The 25917-nt window shown below is 30.4% G+C and overlaps 1 protein-coding gene across 2 annotated transcripts; it reads right to left on the reverse strand.

Annotated features, from left to right (window-relative positions):
• Positions 1 to 5338: 5338 nt before the first annotated feature.
• Positions 5339 to 9277, reverse strand: LOC130982887 (transcription factor FAMA). Of its 2 annotated transcripts, none has more exons than XM_057907019.1 (5): positions 9099 to 9277; positions 8275 to 8419; positions 7321 to 8106; positions 6472 to 6903; positions 5339 to 5793 (listed from the first exon to the last, which is right to left on the reverse strand). In XM_057907019.1, the coding sequence occupies exons 2-5, from the start codon at positions 8305 to 8307 to the stop codon at positions 5704 to 5706; spliced, it is 1341 nt and encodes a 446-aa protein (XP_057763002.1). In that variant the 5' UTR covers positions 8308 to 8419; positions 9099 to 9277; the 3' UTR covers positions 5339 to 5703. The 2 variants fall into 2 exon arrangements, with proteins under 2 accessions (XP_057763002.1, XP_057763001.1); XM_057907018.1 differs by having other exon boundaries at positions 7321 to 8125.
• Between the last annotated feature and the right edge of the window lie 16640 nt (positions 9278 to 25917).

Here is a 25917-nt window from a genome sequence, read left to right on the forward strand (position 1 = left end):
TTATAATAGTTGTTTTTGTATATTTAATATAGCAAACACTTGATAAGTGTCTTTTAATTTATCAAAGACATCACCTACAATATCTTGTTCGAAAATTTGTTGTTATAATTTTATTTTATTGCCACTAGGATAAAAGGTTGCTTATACATATATTAGACAACCTTTTTTAAGTGTTATCTTAAACATATATTGCAATAGCTATAAAAAATGTTGTAGTGGTAATCATATATTTGTTTTTATAAATTTAAAAATTTTGATATTAACTTCATTTTAAATTTAGGTATTTAAATTTATTTCAGAAGTTTATTCTCATTTTTTTAATTTGTTATTTCAATTTATTTTGTTATTATTATTTTTGTAACATTAAACTTTTTTTTTGCTTGATAGATTTTAATTTGTTGAAAAAATTTTATTATTGGTGAACAGATCCTTTTTTCTATCTTTTTATGTAAAATGTTATCATTGGTATGTTAATCTTAAAATATAAATAATAATCATAATTTACAATTTTTTTCATAATTTTTAAAAATTCTTGATATTTTTTAAATAAAAATTAATATTAATTTGTTAAAATTTTTTTACTAGAATTTGACATTAGAACTCATTTATCTAATAAAATAAAATATTTTGTGATTAAAATATATTTATAACTAAATTTAAAAAAAACATTAAGAAAACTAATTTGGAGTATTATAACAATTCTCTCGATAAAATGAAAAAAAATTTTAAATAAATAAAATTAATCAAATATTTTTTTATTTTAAAAAATATATATTTTTATATTATATCACACATTTTATAAGCGTATCTTTATTTTTATTTTTATTTTTATAGCAATAGGAATAGCAATAACATTATAAATAGGAAGTTCTTATACTGACGTGGCGCCCATATGTTGAGTTTCGAGATTATTTGCTTAAATATCGTTATTAAAAATTTTTGTAATTTTATTTATAAATTAATAGATTATTTGATTATTAGATTGTTAGATAATAACAAAGATTTAGTTTTTGAATTTATTAGTAAGGTAGTTAGATATTTAAATCTTAATATTATTAAACTAATTAAAAAAAATTAATAAATTATTTGGTTAGGTTGTTAGATATATATCAATAAGAATTTAGTTTTCGAGTTTATTAGTAAAGTAGTTAGATATTTAAAACTTAATATTATTGAACTAATTTAAACAAAGTTATTTATAAATTATTTTAAAATTAGGACGATTGTTTAATAATGAAATCAATAATTTAAAAATAATAACTAAACAACAAAAAGCAAGTAATAGTAAACAACAAGTTCGAAAACAAAATAATAAGAGTTTAAATTTGAAAACGGAAACAAAACGTCATCTTTAAAAGAGGTTGTTACTTTTTAAACTTAAGTTATTTGTTTAAGTTGTTTTGCTTAGGTGTTATATTTTAAATTTTAAGTTTTTGCTTAGGTGTTTTTTTTTTTAAATTTTAAGTTATTTGCTTAGTTTGTTATTTTTTAAATTTTAAATTATTTACAGATTACTCTTTTAAATTATAAATTACTATTATTTATTTAAGTTGTTACTTTTTAATTTTGAGTTATTTGTTCATAAATTAAATTTTAAATTTTTTTTAAAAAAAATACATGCCTCAATTAAGAGAGTTCTTGTGACTCGATTCATGAATTCGCTAAGAAAAATCAATGATGGATAACTAGTTATTATTTTTTAAATATAAACACTTACACATAATAGATGAGTAAACCGAAATCTATGAATTTTAATATTAACTTTATTGTAAATTTATTTATTTGGATTTGTTTCATGATTTCATTCTATATATTTGAATTTATTTATTTTAGTATTTTGTATTTAAATTGTTATTTTAACTTTATTTTGTTAAAAAGTTTTTATAATATTATTTTTTTTTGTATTTGAAGAATTTTAATTTGTTAAAAGAATTTGTTTTTATTTGAAAATAAATAATTTTTTATTTTTATTTAAAATATTATTATTGATATGTTAATATTAAAAATATAAAAAATAAAATACTTTAAAATTAATTTACGCCGTTTTATCTTTATAAAATAAAATAATTAATTAATTATTAATTTTTAAATTGCAACTATTTCTTTAATAAAAAATAATTTAAAAATTGTGTTTAAAATTTTAAAATATAAAATATATTTGTATATAGTTTGGTACAAATTTTGTTGTTGTTATTTTTTAAATTATAATTAAATTTTATTAATATAAACACTTACACATATTAGATATATTAGATGAGTAAAACGAAATCTAGAAATTTTAATATTGATTTCAATATAAATTTATTTATTTAGATTTGTTTTAAGATTTTATTCTATAAATCTAAATTATTTATTTTAGTATTTTTTATTTAGATTGTTATTTTAAGGTTTAATTATTCTGTTGTTCCTTATAGTTTCATCAAATTTTTAATTAGATCCCTATATTTTTTTTAATTGGGTCCCTACATTACTTTTAATTTTGTAATTACATCGTAGATATAACTAATTTATTAACTATACTTTCAGATTTGAAATAAAATGTGTAACATGGAATACAATATCATATGGCAATTACTTTTCTAATGAGATTAGTAAAATACTAGGTTGTTGATAAATTTTTATTATTCTTATAATATAAAGTTTATTGTAAAATTAATATGTTACTATTAAAGTTATATATGTTCTTATTTTTTCAGATCTCTTTTTTTATGACTTAAAAATATTATAAATTTTAAATTATTTATTTACATTTTATTTTAAATAAAAATAAAATAATATATTAAATATATTTATTATATAATAACAATATAATATTATACTAAATTTAAAAAATTTATAATTATAAAATATTTTTGATTTATCATATCAAATTAAAATGTAAGTCCAGATTTAACATACACTAAGAAGGTAATAAAAAGAATACTCAATACATTTTGTTTTCCGACTTGATAAAAAAAAATAGAAAAATTAAATGTTGTTATTATTACTTTAATTTATCATATCTAATTGTTATTCTTAAGTATTTTCTTCGACTTATTAGTTATTACCATGAGTATTAGTTGCTAATCTCGGCTTGCACATAAGATGCTATTTTTGTTATTCTTTTGAGCTAAATAGAGACCCTACAAAGATGGCTTTGTCTGAATCCAGCCTAATGCCACCAAAATATATAGTTAGTTCTGACAAGTCAAAGACCAAAGGGCACACACAATATATATAGATGGTACAAGACAAGTTGACTTTGCACCTTAGAGTTATGTACTTGCATGCTAAGTGCTGATGAATCCAACGGAAGCAAAACCCAAATTGAAGATTTTGTTTCTAAGACCTTCTGCCACAGCCACATTCCCCACGAGCTGACCAGTGACGTAATGCAAGTATGTGTATCAAAATTGATATATTAAGATAAGGTCTCATCGTAAATTCGCAGTAACAATATGAGGCTAATTTTTTTTATAAGAAAAAAATATTGGTATTTTTGTTGAAAATAAAAGTATTTAGTGTAATTACAGATGAGTAAATTTTTTAGATAAAAAATTAACATATAGGAGATGTGTTGGACATATGACAGTATTTTGGCCAATATATAAAAAATATGTTAGACACGTAGTATCATCTTAATCAATATATAAAAGTGTATTGCACTACGTGAGAACGTGTTACACAATATCTACAATACTATATAATACTTTAAATATCAATATTTAACTAAAACACCATCTCTCTTTTCATATTAAAAATAATTTCTGACAATATGATTCAATCATAGAAAGTAATAGTATCCTCATTTTTTTTTAATTATAAAGGAGAAAAGGGCAGGTAAAGAATCTTAAGCTCCCAAGTCCCAAGACATACAGTGGCTGTAATAAACGGTTTGAAATTTCTATATATATATATATATATATATATATATATATATATAAAATATAAAAAAAATTTTAAATATTTCTAAAACACTTGTGTTGTAATAATTTTAATTAATATATATATATATATATATATATATTTTATAATATGTGTCTTAGCTAAATACTAATCATAATGTGCTTTCGAAATTCTAATATATCCGTGAATTTAATTTTGTTGTATATAAATTCAAGCGCATGGCATGAATTTAAATGATGAACGATCAAATAATTAATATTTGTAAATAATTTTAATTAAATATTTTTAATTGTATCTTTTTTATTCACGTGCTGTTAATTGAGTTTTTTTCTAATTTTTTTTTGCATATTTTCATTCCTTTTTTTTACTCTTCTTTTTCTTCTTTTTTTTTTCTTAATTTATTTTACATCTTATTCTTCTTTTTTTTCTTTTTCTTCGGCATCTCTTTTCTTCTTTTCCTGTTTTTTCTTCTTATTCTTCTTCTCTTACATATTTCTCTTTCTAGATTTTCTTTTTTTTTTTAAAAGAAGAATAAAGAAGAAAAATATAAAAAAAGAAAAAAAAATAAATACATAGGAAATGAAAAAATGATCATACCTAATATAGTTGATCATATCTTTAGTGCTTTAATTTGTAATTTGTAAATATTTGTCTTGAGTAAATATTACTTTGTCTGACTTTGGAATTCTGTAAAATTTAAGATAAATATCTAATATAATTTATTCTGTTGTGATCTTATTTAACATGTTTCTATTTTTACTTGGGTCATATTTCTATTTTTTAAGAAAAAAATTAATATCAAATAAAATTTTTTATTTTTAGTTAATATTTTTAATTATTAATTTGATTCTTTTAGTCTAACCACCTAACAACATATTATTTTAGTTTTAGTTTATATTATTAAACATTGCTGACTAATTATTAATTAAAAATAATAAATTTTTTGCTGATTCTCTAATATTTTTTTATGCATTTTTTTAACTGAGATCCCGTTGAGAAATAGTTTTGCTCCCAAATATTATGCGTGAACATAATTAATTGCAATAAAACAACTATCAAAGCTTACTTACGCGAGAAACCGAAAAAACAATAAAACAAAATGTTAGAAAAATAGTTAATAAAGAATGTTATTTGAACGTCCTAAGAATCTATGTATTAGAATATAGCACCACAAAATAGCACCATCACAACCTTTTTAACTTTGACATAGAGTTACTATTAACACAAAGTGTGATAATTATTAAATAATATTTTTTTATAAGAGTTTAATTAGGGAGTCAATTTCTTTTATTAATAACAATTAACTTTTTTTTCAATTTTTTTATCTTAAATTTAAAATCTTAAGTTTTAAACTTTCAATCCAAAATCTCAAATTCTTAACTCAAAACTCTCAAAAAAAAATAAAATAAAATAAAATAAAATAAAATAAAAATAATTAATATTAGCCATAAAAAAAATATTAATTTCCTACAGTTATTCTTTCCATAAATAAATAAAAAATAAAAAGATCAGATAAACATATATATCTGATTTAGAATATACGGGTATGCCTATATATGTATAAGTGACCTTTAGCCATTAGCCATAGAGCTTAAATTATCTTGTATTCTTGTTCTACTGTCTTCATAATGCAGACAAACATGGACAAAGGGGAAATCCAAACAACAAAAGGAGGGTCAAACTGGTATATATATATGTGGGTATAAGACAAATATATATAGTAGTGTAGGTACACAACTTGATAAAACTATATTATTATTATTATTATTATTATTATTATTATTATTATTATTATTATTATTATTATTATTATTATTATTATATGCTGGTGTTTGCATGGATGAAACTGAATATCTGTTGAACGGAGCCGGCTATATCATCTGCGGTGAACCTTGACTCACTAGCCACCTGCACAAATTAAACCAGATTACACAATTAGTTTGTACAAATTAAAGGATCTCAAATAATGTTTTTTCTTTTTGCTTGTGGGCAAATTAATTATATATGCTGCTTAATTCCTGGTTACTATTTGTAGCAAACCTAAAAGAAATTTGACTGGATAATACGACGGTCTAAAATTAATTTTAAGTACATTGATAATTTTCTACTGTAATTTCATCGGTTTATTAAACTTAAACATTTATTAACATTGGATTAATAGAATTTAGAATAGCACTACCTTTTTTCTACAAAAAATGTTAGAGGATATAGAATTTTATTTCTGGCCATGAGATAAAGTATATTGTTAGATTATTAGATTGAAAAATTGAATTGATGATTAAATAATTATTAAAAATAATAAATTTTAATAATCCCTAACTTTTTTCTTCTAATGGTCAAATTCAAGGTTAGAAAGAAAAAAAATATTGGAGCGACAGATAAATAGTTTTTACGTTGAATAATATAAATTAAGATAATTGGTATTACTAATTTTTATTTAGCCAATTTACATAATTTTTAGAATTTAATTTTATAATTGAAAATTTAAAATTAAATATTAATAAATTAAAATTTGAAATTTAAAAATAAATAAAATAATTTTAAAATTTTTTATTTTAGTTGATGACTGTTATGTATATGGATTACCTTGACATTGAAAGAATAAAGTACTGTCTGTTCGATGGTGGTAATGTTGGTGTGAAGGATAATTAACTGAAGATCTTCAAGTGCAGCAATAGTTTTGATCAACTGGCCTGGCCTCCTCCTGGAAAGGATCTTGATCATGGCGTCGAATCCCAGAAGCTTCACTTCAACATCAGCCAAGCAAGACTTGCTCTCTGCGGTTTCTTCGCGGAGTCCGGTCTCCAACTCCACCAGCTTCATCTGCTCACTTGGCGATGGATAGAAAGGCGGTTGAAGAGGCTGCTGCTGTTGTGTTCCGAGATTCGAATCCCCCACCTGTCTTGTTTGTGCTTCTCCAAGTAGCCTTCTTCTCTTTTGTGATTCCAAGCACTGAAGTAGTTGCTCCAATTCTCTCACAAACTCTATAGCTCCTCCAATTATCGATGCTTGATCACCCTATTCGTAAAACATTAATAAACAATTATCCTAAAGAGCAAGATCTCATGTTGGATTACGTATATAACATATATCTCTTTTAAGAAAGAAAAAAGATAGATCTAGTTAGGATAGAACTTTTGGATTACATATCACAATTTACTTTTACAACCAGATTACAGTTAAACAAAAACTCAACTACTAAATATTTTATTTGTATAAAATATAAAATAAATAATATATATTTATATATAAATATATAATGTTTAATTTTGATAAAATCAAATGAATCTAACATAGAAGAAGTTAAGAAGGAAGTTAGGGTAATGAAATATATAGAGTATTGAAGGAATACAGGAAAAAAATGATAAAGAAAAGAAAGAAAAATAGAAAACAAAACAAAATTTCTTAGTTTGTGTGCAATTTGGAGTTACATACCCTTTGAACGTATGAACCAGGCATGAGGGATCTAAGGACACGAAGATGCTCATTCATTTGCTTCCTTCGGTTCCTTTCAACAGCGATGTGAGTCATGCGCTGGCTCTCAACTTCTTCACTTGTCTTAACGGTTCTCGGCCTCTTCCTCTTCATGTTCTTGTTGTTCTCCTGCATCAACGCCGTTGAGTTGTTGTTCCTCTTTTGGTTCAGCACCAGATCTTCACCATGGCCAAGGAACCGAATCTGCACTGAGTTGTTGTCTTCGGAAATGCGTGCAGTTTCTTCTTCTCCTTTCATCCTTCCACCTTCTTCATCTCCTCCACCCATGGCAGCATCTTCCTCTTCCCCGTTGTTGAACCTTTCGTCATTATTGTTTTCTGCTTCTGTTTCTACTTCTTCTCTGCCACCACCACCGTCGCTTTCCTGATTCATCATCATGATATTGTGTTCATCCATCTTATCATTTAAGACCGGGAACTTGAGAAAGTAGACCGGGTCAATCCCCGGTTCTTCGCAGGCCTTGCCTTGGTTTAAGGCTAACTTTGGTCCGAAATCTGCAAACTGCATCACATCCGCGAAACTGAGCTTATCAAAGGAAGAAGAGTTTGCATTATAAAAACAAGCTGGCGGCAGTTGTTGCTGTTGCTGAGGGATGTAATCGGCTATCCCGTTGCTGTGTTCTCCAGAAGATTCGCCTTGGCGAAACTGCATGAGATGGTGGTGGTGGTGATTATGATCAAGAGAGTAGTCTAGTGTGTTGAAGCTTGGGGTTGGGGGCATGGGTGCCTGCAGTAGTGATTCAAAACTGTTGGTGCAATACAACATCATTATGATAACTGATAAGTGCAATCTTGTGTGAGAGAGAGTGAAAAGATCTAACACCAAAAGCTTGTAATGGATCCAATAAGAACATATAAAAATGCAATGTGTGTGTGTGAGAGAAGCACGCTATACCGAATAGTTGTGAATGTCATGATCTTTGTCCATTATTATAGCTTGTATCAAAGAAAGTCAACTTTAATCGAAAGAAGAAGCCCTAAGCAGCGTCACTTGATGTAAGACAAAACCCACCACCGAAGTTTCTTGAGGGTCCCTCTCTCTGTTCGAGTATCAGTGAAATTCACCAAATACAAAATTTAAAACCAGAAAGAATGGATTATTATGCAAGTCATTAATAGTGTGTTTGATTTTTTTATTTGCATGGCTACTACTAAGTGTTTCTTTCTTTTTCCGAAATTAAAAAAAATATTGGAAATATAAGTTTTGTCGACATATTAGTATAACTTTTATTAAATAATTAAAATGTAAAAAAAAGGTTAGGTTTTCAGAGAAAGTTATACGATGAACTTCTATTACAATACATAATTTTTAATTCGTTCAATTATAAAAAAAAAATCAAGTTATAAATCACTTTTTCCTAAACCATGAATTGAAATTAAACATAAAAAGTCTAAAACATATATACGCCAAGTGTGGTTATTTTGAATCTGGTCTTGTTAGAAAGACAAGTAAAAGTAATCAATAATCAAATAAAAAATATCATATTAAAAATTTCAAAAATTATATATTTAAAACTTAAATTTCAGACATCCAAATTTTATATGATTAGTGATTGATTTATATTTTCCTATATTTATCCAGCTGAAACAAATTCAACAAGATGCTCATCTCTTATGAAAGATTTAGTAATTAATAATATTCATATTAACATATATACAAAATAGAAATAATAATAACTGGATGGAACAGTATATAAGATATGAGCAAGGAAGTTAAACCTGTATTTGCAAGAAGACAAGATTGAAAGTGAAGTGGGGTCTTGAAGACTTTTGTAGAACACAGAATAATGAAAGGGAGAGTAACCCCACAAAGAGTAGACCTATGCCGAAGAGGAGGATGGAAATGGCCTTTTTATTATTGAAGTTTTTGTGAATATGTAATGGGCCAAAGGCGTGGGGGCGCTGGGGTTTGGGTTTGACTTATTTTATTGTCACAGATAAGGACGTAGAAGAGAGCCTAATGAGGTGAGGTGGATTAAATTTGCACCTCACAAGTTCACCTCCTTTTTATTAATGTTTGTCACAGGCAAGTAACGCTCTTGTGGTTACTTTACCGCCTAGGTTCATGTGTTAATGCTGAATATCGTATACTTTGTTGTTTAATGTCAACTTTGAATTTTCAATCAGTGTATGCTCGTTATCTGGGTATCTAACATAAATTTCTTTTTTTTTTTTTCTCTTTTCCATTGGGTGTAAAATGTTTTTGCTTTTTTGTAAAATAGTTAAGTTTTAGTTTTGGTCCCTATAGAAAAATTAATTCTAGTCTTTGATTTTTACAATTTTGATTTTTACAATTTAGAGATTTTGTTTTAGATTCCAACTTTTAGTCTACTCCATTAGTTATTCATGTGGTAGGTTACACATACTAATGTGATTTGTTTTGTTACGTCAAATTTTTTTTAAAAATAAAACTAGCCCGGTAAAACGATTTTTAAACTAAGTCCAATCAAGTCTATTTATTATTATAAGTGTATTTTTTTTTGTATTTAATTTATTTTTTTCCTTTTTTTTATCCTCTTTTATCATCATCATCATCATCATTACTACTGTTGTTGTTGTTGTCGTTGTCGTCATTATCTTTGTCTTCTTCTTCTATATATGTTGAGAAAACTAAAGTATAAAAATTTTGATTGACAATCCAAAAATTTTGGTGCATAGTACAAAAATTTTTAAAAGATCACATGTCTAAAATATTGATATTTAACTAACAAAATATATACAGTACGAAAATTTTAGTACACAACATAAAAAATTTTAGTACACAAACACAAAAATTTTAATGCATAACATATAAATTTTTGAAGGACTACATGTCCAAAATATTGACATCCAACCAACAAAATGTATATAACACGAAAAATTTTGATGCACAACACAATTTTGATACATGACATAAGTTTTTGAAAAATTATATGTCCAAAATATTGATTCACCTAATTAATAAAATATATTTACAGTAAAAACTTATGTTCTATGTGCAAAAATTATTTCTGTGTTATAAACAAAAATTTCTGCACTGAAAAAGTACCAAAAAAAAAGAAGCAGTAACACATATACGTACTTTTTTTTGTTAGACTTGTGCTAACTTGATTGAATTTAGTTAAAAAATACTTATACATGTAGTATTATATTTTTTTGTTAGCTTCATATTAATCTCATATTAGTTTTGAAAATTAACATACATAAATATAGTTTAAAAATTTCATTAAAGTGTTGGATAACTGATTAATTAAGTGTATAGTTGATATAAGAGAAATTTTATCTAAATTATACGTTGGTCTGAGACTTGAGAAGAAAACTCATTAAAAAGAAAAGATTTCATATCAGATATTAAAATTTAAAGTTGTCAAGTCAACTCAAAAATAGAGATGTCATGATTCTCACATTACAGAAGCAGTGAAAGATATCTAAAAACCTCAAAAAAGTGCTTCGTAATGGAAAGATTTTGGCTCCAAAATACAAGCATGCTCATTAAGTTTAATTATTTGGAAAGAAGCTTTTTCTTTCTTTCAAATAGGAGTCAGTATGTATATACTTGTTTCGGGCTTGGGTTCCAGATCGGATGGCTCAACAACGGACAAATCCTAGAGTCGGCTTATTGGGGATCTGCACAATGATACGGCCTATTCCTTGAATTCCACCAGTGCCAGCTCCGGCTACGCGACGTATCTTTCCGACTCAAGGAGCGTCGGAATCCTGTAAGAAGGGGAACCACGATTCCTTCAAGGTACGCAATCTAATCCTAGCTTTCGATCTCAAACACACTTTACTGATTTTAAAATTGGAGTGTCATTGTATGTCCACCTCCCATCCGGTTCTCACTCAGCGTACCGAAAGAGCATTAGCCAAAGAACACTGATGTGAGCATAATTATCGGCTAAGAATTTCACACAAAATAATTTCGTTGATAGTATAGTTCCCAACCAACAAATAAATACTTAAATCAAAGTTTAAAAGTTTTGGTTATCACAAGTCCGACCCCAATAAAAGTAACCCAAGTATTTAAATCTCGAGTCGTCTCTCAAAAGAATTACAATGAGGTATGAGTATCATTGGTTATGGTATCCAAGGCATGGGCTGGTAAAAGTACAAGGAAATAAATGGCAAGAAAATAAAGCAAACAATCAAATAATAAAGAGAGACATTCATAGTAAGGATTGAGAATCTAGGCTTTCTATCCTAGTTACTAATCATAACAATAATTAACAAAAATTTATCCTATCTAGTCATCTCCAACAATGGAAGAAGGTACAATGTTATCTTCACATGAGAGAAAGTCAAATAAAATTAGTTAATCTCAATCTAAAAGTCCTAATCAACTTACTAATTGAATTAGCAAGAGATTAGCGTTAATAGAAACAATATTAACTAACAACTCTAGATCACTAATCTAAATTGGGTATTAATAACTCAAGATTGCCTAATTTCTCTTTCTAAACCAAGAATGTTTAAAAAGCTACTCTAACATACAACCAAGCATTTGTTAAACACTTGAAAGGTATAAAAGAAAAACATAGTAAATTGCAAGAAATAGTAAATCTACAACTACTCAATTGCAAGAAAACAATAACAACAATTCAATTAAACAACAAAGGAACATAAAACACAAATTGTATTAAAAGTAAATTCAAATCCAACAAAAGTGTTCATACACTAAAAAAGGCATAAAAAAAATTAACAATGTAAACTGAGAGAATTAAGATGTAGGAACAAGAAATTGCAAGGAAAACTAAAGGAAAACAAGAATTAAACCCTAAATCTAAGATGCAATTAACCTAAAACCCTAATTCTAGAGAGAAGGGGGAGCTTCTCTCTCTAGAAAACTAAACTACATGATGCTAACCTAAAACTAATTGCTCCCCCTTTGACCCATCTTGAATTCTGCATGAAATAGTCTCCGGAATCAGTTGGATTTGGGTTTGGAAAGCTCAGAAATCTCGCCCAGTGTTTTCACTTAAATGATGACGGGGAAAAATTACCGATTAAGAATTTATAATAAGAATAGCATTGCGAGTACAGTTCTTAACCGGTGAAGATTCCGCTTATCAATTTAAAAGGGGTTTGTCACAAATTAAGAATAAAATACAGGGAGTAGAATTCCCAAGTCGTCTCCCAACGAGTTGCTATGAGAGTGCTATTTATTGGTCAGGAATTTTTCGAAAAATTTGGAGTTTGGGATGGTAAAATAAATGATTATAAATTAAAGCAGTGGAAATTAAGGAGAGAATTTATGTAATTAAAATAAAAAGTCTTGACTAAGAGAAGATTAACCGGAAGTTCTATCCTTCTTCGATCTCCCCAAGGTTAATAGCAAGAGGTTGTTGTTTCTACTTAGTTAACCTTTACGGAACAAAGAAAAGTCAAGTAATTGAGTCAACTCTGATTCATAGGTCCTAATCCTCTTCTTTGGGAAGGATTAGCGTTAGTGACTAGAGAGCCAGCCAACAACTTCCAATTACAAGTCAACTCTTGAGTATTCCAACTCAAGGGTCTCCTATTAATCAACTCCAAAGTCAAGTTGAGAACCTAGTCCATTGACATGGATGCCATTTTCGCATGCATGTAAAGGGAGTAGAAGGAAGACATGGTAATTAAAATTGAATTGAGATAATTAAGCAAATAAAGAAATTAAATAGAAAAATATTCTTTGCATTAATAAATTTCAAAATTGAAGATATCCATATGTAACTCTGAACAAGATAATGGAAAATAAAAGTGTAAGTGAATAAGAAAACAAACTATAATAATAGAAACTTCAATGGAGGTAGTAACTCTTCTTAATATCCAATCCAAAAATATAAAACTAGAAATATAGGAATCTTTGAATAGAAAGAACTCTAGAGGAAGTGGTAAATTCTCTCTAAGATTTCCAAAACTAAAACTAAACCTAAGTGAATGTGAATGTGTGTTGAGTCTCTGCCGTCCCCTGGCTCTAGTCTGTGTTTCTGGGCCGAAAACTGGATCCAAACTCGGCCCAAAATCGCCCCCAGTGAATTCTGCAGTTGCAGCATATTACGCATGTCACGTGTACGCGTCAGGTGCGCGTACGCGTCGATGGTCTTCTGCGCGTGTCACGCGTACGCGTCAGTTATGCGTGCGCGTCGTTATGGAATGCGTCAAGTTGCGCGCACGCGTGTGCCATGTGTCCACGTCGATTCTCGCTGGTAAGCTCCTTGGTTTCTTGTGTTCCTTCCATTTTTGCAAGATTCCTTTCCATCCTCCAAGCCATTCCTGCCCTGTAAAGCCTGAAAACACTTAACACACAGATCACGACATCGAATGGTATAAAGGGGAATTAAAGATTGACAATTTAAAGGGTTAGGAAGCAAGTTTTCAATCATAGAACATAATTGGGAAGGATTTGTAAAACCATGCAGTTTGTATGGATAAGTATGCAAAGAACTGATAAAAACCACTCAATTTAGCACAAGATAAATCATAAAATAGCGGTTTACAAGGTCACGTTCCTGCTGTGACGCGCACACATGGGCCACGCGTACGCGTCGTCTGGCGTTTTTCTTGTCACGTGTACGCGTCGCCTGGACGACCTCATCTTCATGCGTGAGCATCTGTCACGCGTGCGCGTCGATGTATGCACTCTAAATCCTTGTTTTTCCATGAATTCTCTAGTTTGTATGCTTTTCTCTTCACTTCCTCCATCCAATACTTGCCTTATGAATCTGAAATCACTCAACAAACATATCAAGGCATCGAATGGAATTAAAATGAATCAAATTTAGCTATTTTAAGGCCTAAAGAGTATGTTTTCACACTTAAGCACAAATTTAGGGAGAATTACAAAACCATGCTATTTCATTGAATAAATGTGGGATAAGTTGATAAAATTTTCCAAATTAAGCACAAGATAAACCACAAAATTGGGGTTTATCAAACCTCTCTACACTTAAACTAAGCATGTCCTCATGCTAAACTCAAGAAAGAAACAAATGGTATCAACATTTATTCAATGCAAATAAACTATATGCAATCTACCTACATACAATCTATCTAAATGAATGCAATTATTTGGTCAAAATAAGTCAATTTCCAAGGAACATAAGGGCTAAGGCAATCATAATCAAATCAAACCCCACAATTGAATTGAGTTATCAAAAATATTTTACAAACTTGCAAGAAAAGAGATTATCATAGGTGAAAACATGTAATTGAGCAATCGAACCCTCACCGAATGTGTATCCGCTCTAGTCACTCAAGTGTATAGGGTTGATTCACTCAGTTCTCCCCTAATTATACTTTCCAAGATTTGTTTTTCATCTAACAATCAACAATTATTCTATGCATACATACAAATATTATGAGGGCTTATCTATAGGTTGTAATGGGGCTAGGGTCAAGATAAGGATGCATATGATCAAGTGGACTAGAATTTGAATCTTTGATAAGTTTAAACTTCCCACCTAACCTATATAACAACCTATAAAATTTTAAACAAACCTAACTACCCATTCTTCACATTTTCACACACTCATGCATTCTCTTTTGATCACCACACATATGCATTGATTATTATTGAACTTTACTTTGGGGTATTTTGTCCCCCTTTTATTGCTTTTCTTTTTTCTTTCTTTTTCTATTTCTATTTATTTTTTTATCTTTTTTTATTTTTCTTTTTCTTTATCATTTTTTTTCAAACTAAAATATATACAAGAGCATCAATGCATATGGTTTAACATTCAATACATGAGTATGTACCCAATTTTTAAAATTTTGACAAAAATATAAAAATACCCTTTTATCCCAATCAATGTTCCCAAATTTCTCACACTTAAATGATAAACACTCTCACTAGCATAAGCTAATCAAAGATCCAAATCAAGGATATTTATTATTTTTCGCTAAAATTAAGAACAAATGGGTTTTGCATAGGCTCAAAATTGGCTAACAAAGGAAGATAAAAGGTAAGGCTATTTGGGTAAGTGAGCTATTTGAAACAATGGCCTCAATCATATAAGTGCATGTATATACAAAATAATGGATAAAAAAGAATCAAACAAATTAAAGATTACAATTATAGAAAGAGAATAATACACACAAGAATAAAAATAAGTGGTTATATGATGTAACCACACAATTAGGCTCAAATCTCACATGCTTGTGTTCTTAGCTCAAAAACATGATCCACAATATATATATAATTCAAGCAAGTTCTAAAATTTTTTTTCAAATCAATTAGGTCCCTATAGATAAATTTCTTGAAAAATTTTATTATTTTGACTAAGCTTATTATATATACCCTAAATGAAATGTTGTGATTGAGAAAGGTTAAAATTCCTTAATTTATTCCCTATATTTTCAACCAAACCAAATTCTCATATGCAAAAAGGTAAACTGAGCTTAATAATCCACATTTTTTAATCACAACTAATAAACTAATATATATATATATATATATACTATCAAACTAAAAGTGCAAATCCAACTAAAAATCTAAGATATGTACAAGCAAAAGTGCAAAATACAATAAACTAACAAGTATCCAAAATAACTAATATATACAAGAATCCCAAAAGTGCAATAAAGTAAAAATGTGCAAGTACTAAAAATAAAACAAAATAGAGCAAAATAAAACAAGAGTCTGAAATGGGTCACCAAAATGAAATTCTGCCGACGACGGCGACCTCCCCACACTTAGAAGAAAGCCTCGTCCTCGATGCTACAACTCAGACTAGGTGAGAGGTTCAACATCTGCAGCTAGCTGAGGCTGTGGCTATGGCTATGTAGGGGCCTTTGCCTACTGAGCCTCCTCCTCCACCTCAGACTGGTCGGAAGGAGTATCAGGCTGGAGGGCATGTCGACGCCTAATGCTGCGATCATCTGGCTCAGGCACTCATAACGTCGCTTGTTGCAACGTCTGATCTGGTCCAAGCACTCAAAGAAGTGCTGCACGAGATGGTAGGTCGGCTGGGATGATGTTGATAGTGATGCTGGCCTGGTAGATGCACGTGGTGCTGTGGAAGGTCCTGCGGCTGCTGAAGGAGAAGCTAGCTCAGATGCTGCTGTTGTGGCAGCTCGGTCTCTATGCTGGGTCACTGGTCGGTCACCCATCCAAGTCCCCCACAGAATAACTTTTTCCTTACCGTGGATTGCTGATGGTGACTCATCATCTGGTAGCCAAGGTACTCCAGCCCGGTGAGCAAGCTGCGTGACCAAATTCGGAAAAGAAAGGTTGCCCCTGATATGGGCCCGCCACATGAATCATCGGATAAGTCAGGGAAGGTACAGCTCCTTCCCCTCAAGGACGCACCAGATCAGGATAAGCATATCAACCGGAATGTCCGTGAAGTGAGTGCTAGGCATGACATAATGGGACAGTATCTGCTGCCATACTTTAGCCTCCTTCGTCAGATACTCAAACTTCATGCCCTTGGGTTTCACTTTAAATCCATCCATCTCCCAAGGGGTATCCGACTGGGCAACCACACTATGTAGTGCATCATAATCAAAATTCATGCTATTCAACTCCTCCTCAGCCCTTTGGAAAGCATCCTTACCACTGATTTTAGGCTAACAGTGGAGGATCTCCTCAATATCCACCTCTATGACCATAATCTACCTGTCTCTAAGGTGAACTGAGTCAAGGGTCACTCTAAAGAAATTACAGTAGAACTCGCGGACCCAGAACTCATTCACTCTCACTAGCTCTCTGTCTAGGAAGGCGCAACCCCTCTCCTCAATCCGAAGCTCAGTATACCGTCTCAGATCAGAGGGGATAACTAGCTTCTTCTCCAGGATGCGCTTTCGCCCCTGAAAATACGGAAATCAGAGCTCACAATACAGATTGGTGAACTTCTCTGAGTTGGTAGGAGGCAGGGCTTGATCCGCCTTCTCCTTTTCAGAGAGATGCATCTCAGATAAACCGGAGGTCACTAGTTCAGTAGATGACCGAGACCTCTTCCTTTTGCTAGAGGTGGCCTTGGCTTTTCCTTTGCCTCTGTCATACATCATGAAAACAAAAATTACAGGATCAAAATTTTCATTCCCATTTTGCTTATAATTTTCAAAATTTTACTGCTTTAATTATTTAGTTGTTTTATTTTATTTCTTTTGCACAGGTTACCTCACTGGGAATTCTATGTACTCTGACGTAGAGATTCTCACTTTTCTATGTTTTTTGTTTGTTTATGAGCAGGAACAAGGATAAAGAACCCCTTATTGATTTTGATCCTAAACTTGAGAGGAACTTCAGACGGCGTTTACAACAAGCAAGACTTTACAAGGCTAGTGAAAATATGAGTTAAACTCTTGAAAGAGAAGCTGCAGAGTTCACCATGGATCAGAATCATGCTGTGAATGTCAATATGGTAAATCTGAATGAGAATGAGTAACCTAGAAGAGTGCTTGGCTCATACATTGCTCCCAATGCAAATCTTTATGGCAAAAGTATTGTGGTGCCTCCCATAGCTGCAAACAACTTTGAACTGAAGCCACAGCTGGTCACTCTTGTGCAACAAAATTGCCAGTATCATGGACTTCCTCATGAAGACCCAAATCAGTTTATTTCTAATATCCTGCAGATTTGTGATACTATGAAGACTAACAGAGTGAATCCTGAGGTATACAAACGCATGCTCTTCCCATTTGCTGTGAGGGATAGAGCAAAGCTGTGGTCAGATTCTCAACCCAAGGAGAGTCTGGATTCGGTTATTACTTTAAAAAATTTATTATTGGAATTAGCTTGAAACTCATCTTGTAATCTTTAATTATTTAGAACTACTTTTGAATATGTGACATTTAATTCATCTAGGGATAGTCTTTAAATATTGTATGGTTTTAAATCGAAACCGTTCTTCACCTCTTCTCTTAATTAGTTGACTAAGGGATTGACGATTAATTAAGAAAAATTAGATTGCTAAGAGATTGAAATTTAATTATAAATAATTTGTTGTGGAAAAATATTCGCATGACGAGTAAGAATAAAAAAATATAAGTATTATTTTTTTTCCAAAGATTAAAACATCTCCGAAAATTTTAACATCCTTATTCTTGATTACTTTTTAAAAATTTCTAAGCCTTCCCTTGTCCATAATCAATCCAAAATCAATTCTTTTTTCATTGTTTTTACTTCTACTTCACGATCCAAATTCCTCTTAACAAGATTTAATTGATCTAATTAAAGTTGTTGGTCTCAATCTATTAATTCTTGTGAAAATAATATTTACTCATCATAGTATTATATGGAGCAATTTGATGCAATTGACAATTTACAAGCGTATCAATTTTACAAGCGTTAGCACCTTCCTTTGACATCATCTCTTACGGAATCAGCGTTGAAGACTTCAAACAGTAGTGCCATCCTCTTTGTTATCAAAGCAATGTATTGATGGAAATTAAAAGAGGAGTGTTAGGTACAAGAGAGATATGAGTAGTTAGCATTGTTGTTTGAATTATTGAGCATGTAATGAGATTTAAGTGTGATTTGTTGTAGTGTCGTGGATCGAATATACTCGCCGGTACCAAGCCCAAAAAGAATTGATGGAAAAAATGTTTGATATGAATAGACAAACTCAAACTGAGTAAAAGATGAATAATTAAATAATTATTTAATAATATTTAAAAATGATTTATTGCATAAATATTTTCACATTTAGACAAAATGCAATTATAAATTTGTTTATTATATAAATTAAACTTGATTAATATACTTGTAACTTTATATCATTATATGCTTTGATATATTTGTATAAACTCTTTTTTGTTACGTTTATGGGTAGAACCCCCCGGGGGGGTGGGCGAGCTTGTTATTGTGGTCCATTTTCCATGTTTTTCTTGTTTATATGTTGCGACATTATTTACAGGTGATTCAAATTTCTAACCGAATTGAATGGATCGTCCTTAACAACCCAGTTCTTGTAAGTATTCACTAATATTCTTCACTTGTCTTTCTATTCGTCTAACTTGACGTAACTTGCTGCAAGAGAACAATAAATCCTTGTCCTCAGAAAAAAGAGGACAGAGCGTCTGATTCCGTTGATGACACATTGTTTGGTTTAAATTGAATAGAACGATGACACATTATTATTTGGTTCAAATTGAATTGTTCCTTGCAAATAGAAGGAATATGGGAAATTAATTAAACCTACATGTGGTCCATTTTTAACATCTCTTTCCGCCGATGCCAGTATGACACACATTGTTTGGTTTAAATTGAATAGCATGACGACTAATTATTTGGTTTAAACCGAATAGTCCTTACTTGATTGTTAAAACATTATTGTTAAGACTGGTTGATTTGAACCAAATAATCATATATATATATATATATATATATATATATAGTATAACATTAAATAATTATTATCCTATTAACTAATTTTTAATTTATGTAAATTTCCACAAAAATCACTCTTAGATTATAAAGTTATATTATATTTTATATTTTTAAAGTTTTCTATTTAAAAAAATGTTTTGTATATTTATTTTGTATACCCTGTAAAATTATCCGGATATATACATAAAGAATCATTTGTTATACACTTAACGACATCTAACTTTATAAAATTTATATGAAAATTTTAGAATATGCGTAAAATAGTATGAATTTGGTCCGTAAGTTTTTAAAAAGTTCCATATATATATATATATAGTAGTTTCAATTAAACTCTAATTGGACGAACTTGTTTTCATCACCACCATTTCATCCAAGGAGGATGAGAGGAGCAAGAAAATTCTGTTCCCCTACACCCAAATCACTCACTTACACAATCATATTTTTGTTTCAATTGATGTACATGTTTCGGACCAGGTTCCTGTGTTTTCCATCGGGACAACTACAAATTTGATTATTTGGGTTCGGACTCTCTTTACAATCTAAATCCGTTTAATAACTACAAAATTTTTAACCAAGAATTTAAATTCGAACTCTTCTCTTATCTTAACAAAATAAGATAAGATGAGACAATCACCATAAACTATATAAAGAGGAGCTAGAGGCCTCCTTAGATACATAACTAACCATTTTCTATACCTCTTAGCATTCTGACTAGAGCGTTAGAGTGTCTTTGCAAGTATCATTTTTCGCCACTCCAAAAGCTCGTCCCATCACCATCAAGATCCGGCCAGTCCCCGATCCGATCCCTTTCACAACTCATACGAGTGTCATCTTAAATATTGGCACCGTCTATGGAGACTAGCAAAATCTTGGGGACATGACGGAGGAATTGGAGGAGCGATCCTCAAGTCATCACCATGAATCCAACCTGCCAAATCTAACACATAAACCTCGAAACGATATTCCCCCCACCAACCCACGGGAAGATAACCAATGTAGTGTACCGCCAGTCAACCTCTGACGGACAGCAAACCTGAGAAGATGAGATTTCCAAGAATGTCATGGTTTGTAGATATTGCGAACTATAAGGTCATGAGGTTCATCTCCAAGGAGTACACAAGACAACAAGTCAGAAAACTTCTGCATGATGCCAAATACTACTTGTGGGATGAACCCTATCTCTTTAGAGGTGTTCAGACGGGATAATCAAGCGTTGTGTCTTAGAGGAGGAAGCCCAGCAGATTCTCTGGCATTGTCACGGTTCTAAATATGGAGGACATTTTGGAGCGGGTTCTACTGGCCAACCCTCTTCAAGGACTCTCAAAAGTTTGTAAGAAACTGTGATAAGTGTCAAAGAGCTAGAAACATTCCTCACAATCATGAAATGCCACAGCAAGAGATCCTGGAGATTGAGTTATTTGACGTCTGGGGGATAGACTTTATGAGACATTTTCCACCTTCATACTCAAACATGTACATTTTGGTAGCCGTGGACTACGTGTCCAAGTGGGTTGAGGCAATAGCTTCACCCACCAATGACACCCGAGTCGTGCTGAAATTCTTACAGAAATATATTTCAGCAGGTTTGGCGTGCCAAGGACACTGATCATCAATAGAGGCAGCCACTTCTACAATAAACAGCTGGACTCGATTCTGTAGAGGTATAGAGTCTGTCATAAGGTGGCAACCCCCTACCATCCACAAACAAGTGGACAAGCTGAAGTCTCAAATAGAAAACTCAAAAGGATCTTGGAGAAGACAGTGAGCACCTCCAGAAAAGACTAGACAAGGAAGCTTGATGATGCTCTTTAGGCATACATGACAGCTTTTAAGACCCTAATTGAAATGTCTCCTTATCAACTAGTTTATGGTAAAGCATGTCATCTGCTAGTGGAGTTGGAGCACAAAACATACTGGACAACGAGATTCCTAAACTTGGATGTCAAGGTTGCAGGAGAGAAAAGATTGCTCCAACTAAATGAATTGGATGAGTTTCGGTATACTGCCTATGAGAATGTCAAATTTTACAAGGAAAGGGCAAAGAAAAGGCATGATAGGAAGACATCTCCCAGAGTTTTCGAGTCTGGCCAAAAGGTTTTACTTTTTAATTCTAGGCTCAAGCTCTTCCCTGGGAAGCTCTAGTCACGATGGCCAGGACCCTTTATGGTCACTGGAGTGTCACCCTATGGTCATGTGGAAATTCAAAACAGATATTCAGATAAAAGATTCAAAGTCAATGGTCAGAGAGTAAAACACTACCTAGGAGATGAGATTGAGCAAGGGAACTCCACCCTCTTACTGACATGACAACAGTTGATGTCAAGCTAATGATAGTAAAGAAGCGCTTGTTGGGAGGCAACCCAACCATATGTATCCTATAGTTTATGTTCACTTTCTTTTGTTCTGTTTTAGTTTATTCGAGTTTGATTAATATGATGGTATTCTCTATTTATTTTCATAAATTTTCTCATTTTCTTAACGTTTGTGATCATGTATAGTAATCAGAATAGAAACAGAAAAGTACAGCAGGACAAACAGAACACCATAGAAGATATCCCCTGCTGGCGTTGAACTACAAAGTTAGGCATTTAACATCCAAATAGGAGACAGCCAAGGCAAAATTTCCATTCCCCTAGGGCGTTCAACGCCCATTCTAGGTGTTGAATGCCAAATTCAAAAAAAAAAAAAGAGGGGGGGGGGTCCTCAGCGTTCAATGTCGAGATGGCGTTCAACGCTGAGAGAAGGGAAGTCTCACCAACAATTTGACTATTCAACCAAATCTCCTAAACTTCACCCATATTTTATCATATTATATCTTTTTTATCTTCCCCACTATTTTTCCTTCATGACACTCCCGCTGAATTCCCATTATATCTTTACTATATCTCTACAAACTCTATTCATATCTTTTGACTTTCTCTATCCATAAATAAAAAATTTCCTCCAGCTTCTCCACCAAACCTCCCTTGACTGAATTCACTACTCCCCCACACCTTTATATTTTGCAAACTTCACCCCCTCTCATGCCCATTCCCTCTTCCTCTTTCCTCTTCTCCCCTTGCTTTCTGTCTCTTACTCTCCTTCTCTCTTTGCTTAGGGACGAGCAAAAATTTTAAATTTGGTGTTGAGACGCTCCGCTCTTTGACTATCCATGGTACCAAAGGTTGGGGAACCAACCTCAAGAAAGAGGAAAGCTCCCTCAACAGTCGCTTACGAGCTTCACCGATTTTACATCAAGCCTCATGAGGAACATTACTACAATGTAGTAAGCAAGAAGACGGTTCCGAAAGTAAAATTTGAACTGAAAGCTGACGAATACCCAAAAATTCAAGAGCAAATTTGAATTAGAGGTTGGAAAGTTCTGGCCAACCCCGTAACTGAAGTTGGAGCTCTAAAGGCCCGAGAATTTTATGCAAACCTATGGTTGACGGACAAATACAAGAAGGATCACCCAAAGTTCAAAACTTGGCGCACCATAGTTCGAGGAAAGACCCTACAGTTCGTACCTGAATTGGGGATTATGAACTGGAGAGTTTGAAGACCGAAGATCCTAACTTCGAAGAGGGAGAACCAGGTGAGGAGACAACCTGCAAGAGTACTCCAATACTTAAATTAACAATAAATTTTGATGGTATTATCAAGTACAGAGTTTACCTATTGAGTTCTTTTTTCTTTTATCCCTGTATTTTAGGAATGCCATTTTTCCATCATTTACTATTTTATGTCGTATTCTTAATTCCACGATCTGACGGTTTCGTAATTTAACGGTGTAGCCGTTGTGTCGTACGTGACGTCACCTTGTAACGTAAGGTAACTTTTTTGATAGAATAGTTAGGCCCGTAGCTTTAAAAGTAACTTTTTTGAGCTTTTAACTTATGAAAAGTAGTAGTATATTAATGTCTAGTGCAATTTTTAAAACCAAATTGAAGCTTTCTAAGAAGCTATTTAGGAGCTTATAGAGAAGTTAAAAAAATGACTTTACTACTACTTTTTATCACATTTCTATAAAATAAGCACTTTTAGAATTAAAAACTCAAACACAAAATAACTTATTTATAAGCTACTTTTAATACAACCATTTATTGTTTAAGCTATTTTTTTCAAAAGGAGCTTAATTAAGCTGTTTATCCAAACTAGACCGGGCAAGTTTGGCTAAACTTCTTAAATAAGTTCTTTTGAAAAAGGAGATTAAAATATAAGGACTTTTATTAATAACAACTTTTAAATAAGTTATTTTGTGTTTGAAAAGTCATTATAGAAGTCCTTGTATTAAAGTTGTGCATAATAGGAGTGATAAAATAACTTTTGAAAATAGGAGAAGTCACATTTTTAACTTCTTCAAAAGCTCTTAAATAACTTTTTGAAAAGTTAAAAATTTATCTAAAAAATTGTACCAAACACTATTAATATAACTTTTTATAAGTCAAAAGTAAAAAAAAAAAAAAGTAGTTTTTTAGTGTTTTCCAAACGGACCCAAAATACTACTTATTTTTTCATAAGTCAAAAACTCAAAAAAAAAAATTATTTTTGAAGCTTCCCAAATAGGTCTTAAAAACTTATAGAAAAAAAAAAAATACTTCTCTCATAATACTACTATTTTTTTTATTATATTTTTATAAAATAAACACTTTTAAAATTAAAAATTTAAATAAAAAATAACTTATTTATAAATTATTTTTAATATAATCATTTATTATTTAAATTATTTTATTAAAAAAACTTAATTAAATTATTTGTTCAAATAGTACTAGTAAGTGTATTTGTGTATATAAAGAGGTTAATATATATTATATAATTTTGCATTTGAGAAAGTCTTATTCTAATAATTAAATTGTTAAACATATTTAATGTTCAACCTAATATAAGTAATCGCCTAATATAAATTTATCTATCTCTAATAATCAAAAAGCAAGTGACAATACTTAAAAAGCTAAGCTCAAATTTATCTATATTTAATAACCAAAAAATAATTGCCAATATTAAAAAAGAATTTAGGACAAAAATTAATACTAATTACTATTTAATTGAATAAATTTCTGAATCTTCAAAGGGTTAAAACCAGATAGTTGATAATGATTTAAGGTTTCTGATCAAAAGTGACATTTGAAGCTAGGTTTTCAAATCCCCTTTTCCGTCCTTTTACAAAATCTATTATTTTATTATATATTTCTAATTTTACAATTAAAATATGTTATATGTCATTTTTTTATTATAATTAAAATTAAATTTTTTTAAAAAAATTAAGGAATTTTTTTTATTATTTATTAATTTTACAACTAAAATGTGTCGCGTGTCACATGTCACTCTCTCATTATAATTAAAATTAAATCATTTTCTCCAAAATTAAGGAAAATTCTTCCCCCTCCATACTAATTTTACGGCCAAAATATATCACATGTCAGTCTCTCATTACAATTGAAATCAAATCTTTTCCTCAAAAATTAAAGAATTCTCTTCTCTTCTTTCTTCCTTTTTCTCCAAAAATGTGCCACGTGTCAGTTTCTCATTGCAATTAGAATCAAATCATTTCTTCCAAAATTAAGGAATTCTCCTTTACTCCTTACTAGTTTTATAACAAAAATGTGTCACATGTCACTACCTCATTGTAATTGAAATTAAATATTTTCTTCCAAAATTAAGGAGAATTCTTCCCTCCTCCATACTAATTTTACAACCAAAATGTGCTACATGTCACTTTCTCATTGCAATTGAAATTAAATCTTTTCCTCCAAAATTAAAGAATTCTCTCCTCTCCTTCTTCCTTTCTCTAACTCTCTCGTTCCTTCAGTCATTTTATCTATTTTATATATCATTATTAGTATCAATGATTAATTACTAATTTGACAATCAAAATGTGCAACATGACATTCTTTAAAGGTATTAAAATTAAAATTAAAATATTAAAATTAAAATTAAAATATACCTATATTATGTATCATATATTACTATCTAATTTAATAATCAAATGCGTCACATGACACTCTCTTATTAAAATTGAGAGAAAATATTTTTTTTTTCAAAATTAATAAACTCTCTTCCTAAATTCTCCTATCTACTTCTACCATTTTTCTATTTCTCTCTACTATTTTCACTCTATATATAATTTATATTTTATATTAGTAATTTGACAAATCAAAATATGTCATCTGATCTTTTTTTATTATAAATAAAATAATTTTTTTTTCAAAATTAACAAATTCTCACTCTCACTTTTTATTTTTATCTTTCTCTGTCTTTTTTTTCATTCTC

The sequence above is a fragment of the Arachis stenosperma genome, chromosome 5 (genome assembly GCF_014773155.1).
Source record: "Arachis stenosperma cultivar V10309 chromosome 5, arast.V10309.gnm1.PFL2, whole genome shotgun sequence".
Classification (NCBI taxonomy): Eukaryota; Viridiplantae; Streptophyta; class Magnoliopsida; order Fabales; family Fabaceae; genus Arachis; species Arachis stenosperma.

Excerpts from the sequence above, each read along its gene's own strand:
- LOC130982887 (XM_057907018.1), bottom strand. The coding sequence starts at position 8,294 with ATGACATTCACAACTATTCG. Across the intron at positions 8,126-8,274 it reads ATGACATTCACAACTATTCG|TTTTGAATCACTACTGCAGG; the intron begins GTATAGCGTGCT and ends TTGCACCAACAG. Across the intron at positions 5,794-6,471 it reads TTTATTCTTTCAATGTCAAG|GTGGCTAGTGAGTCAAGGTT; the intron begins GTAATCCATATA and ends TAATTTGTGCAG.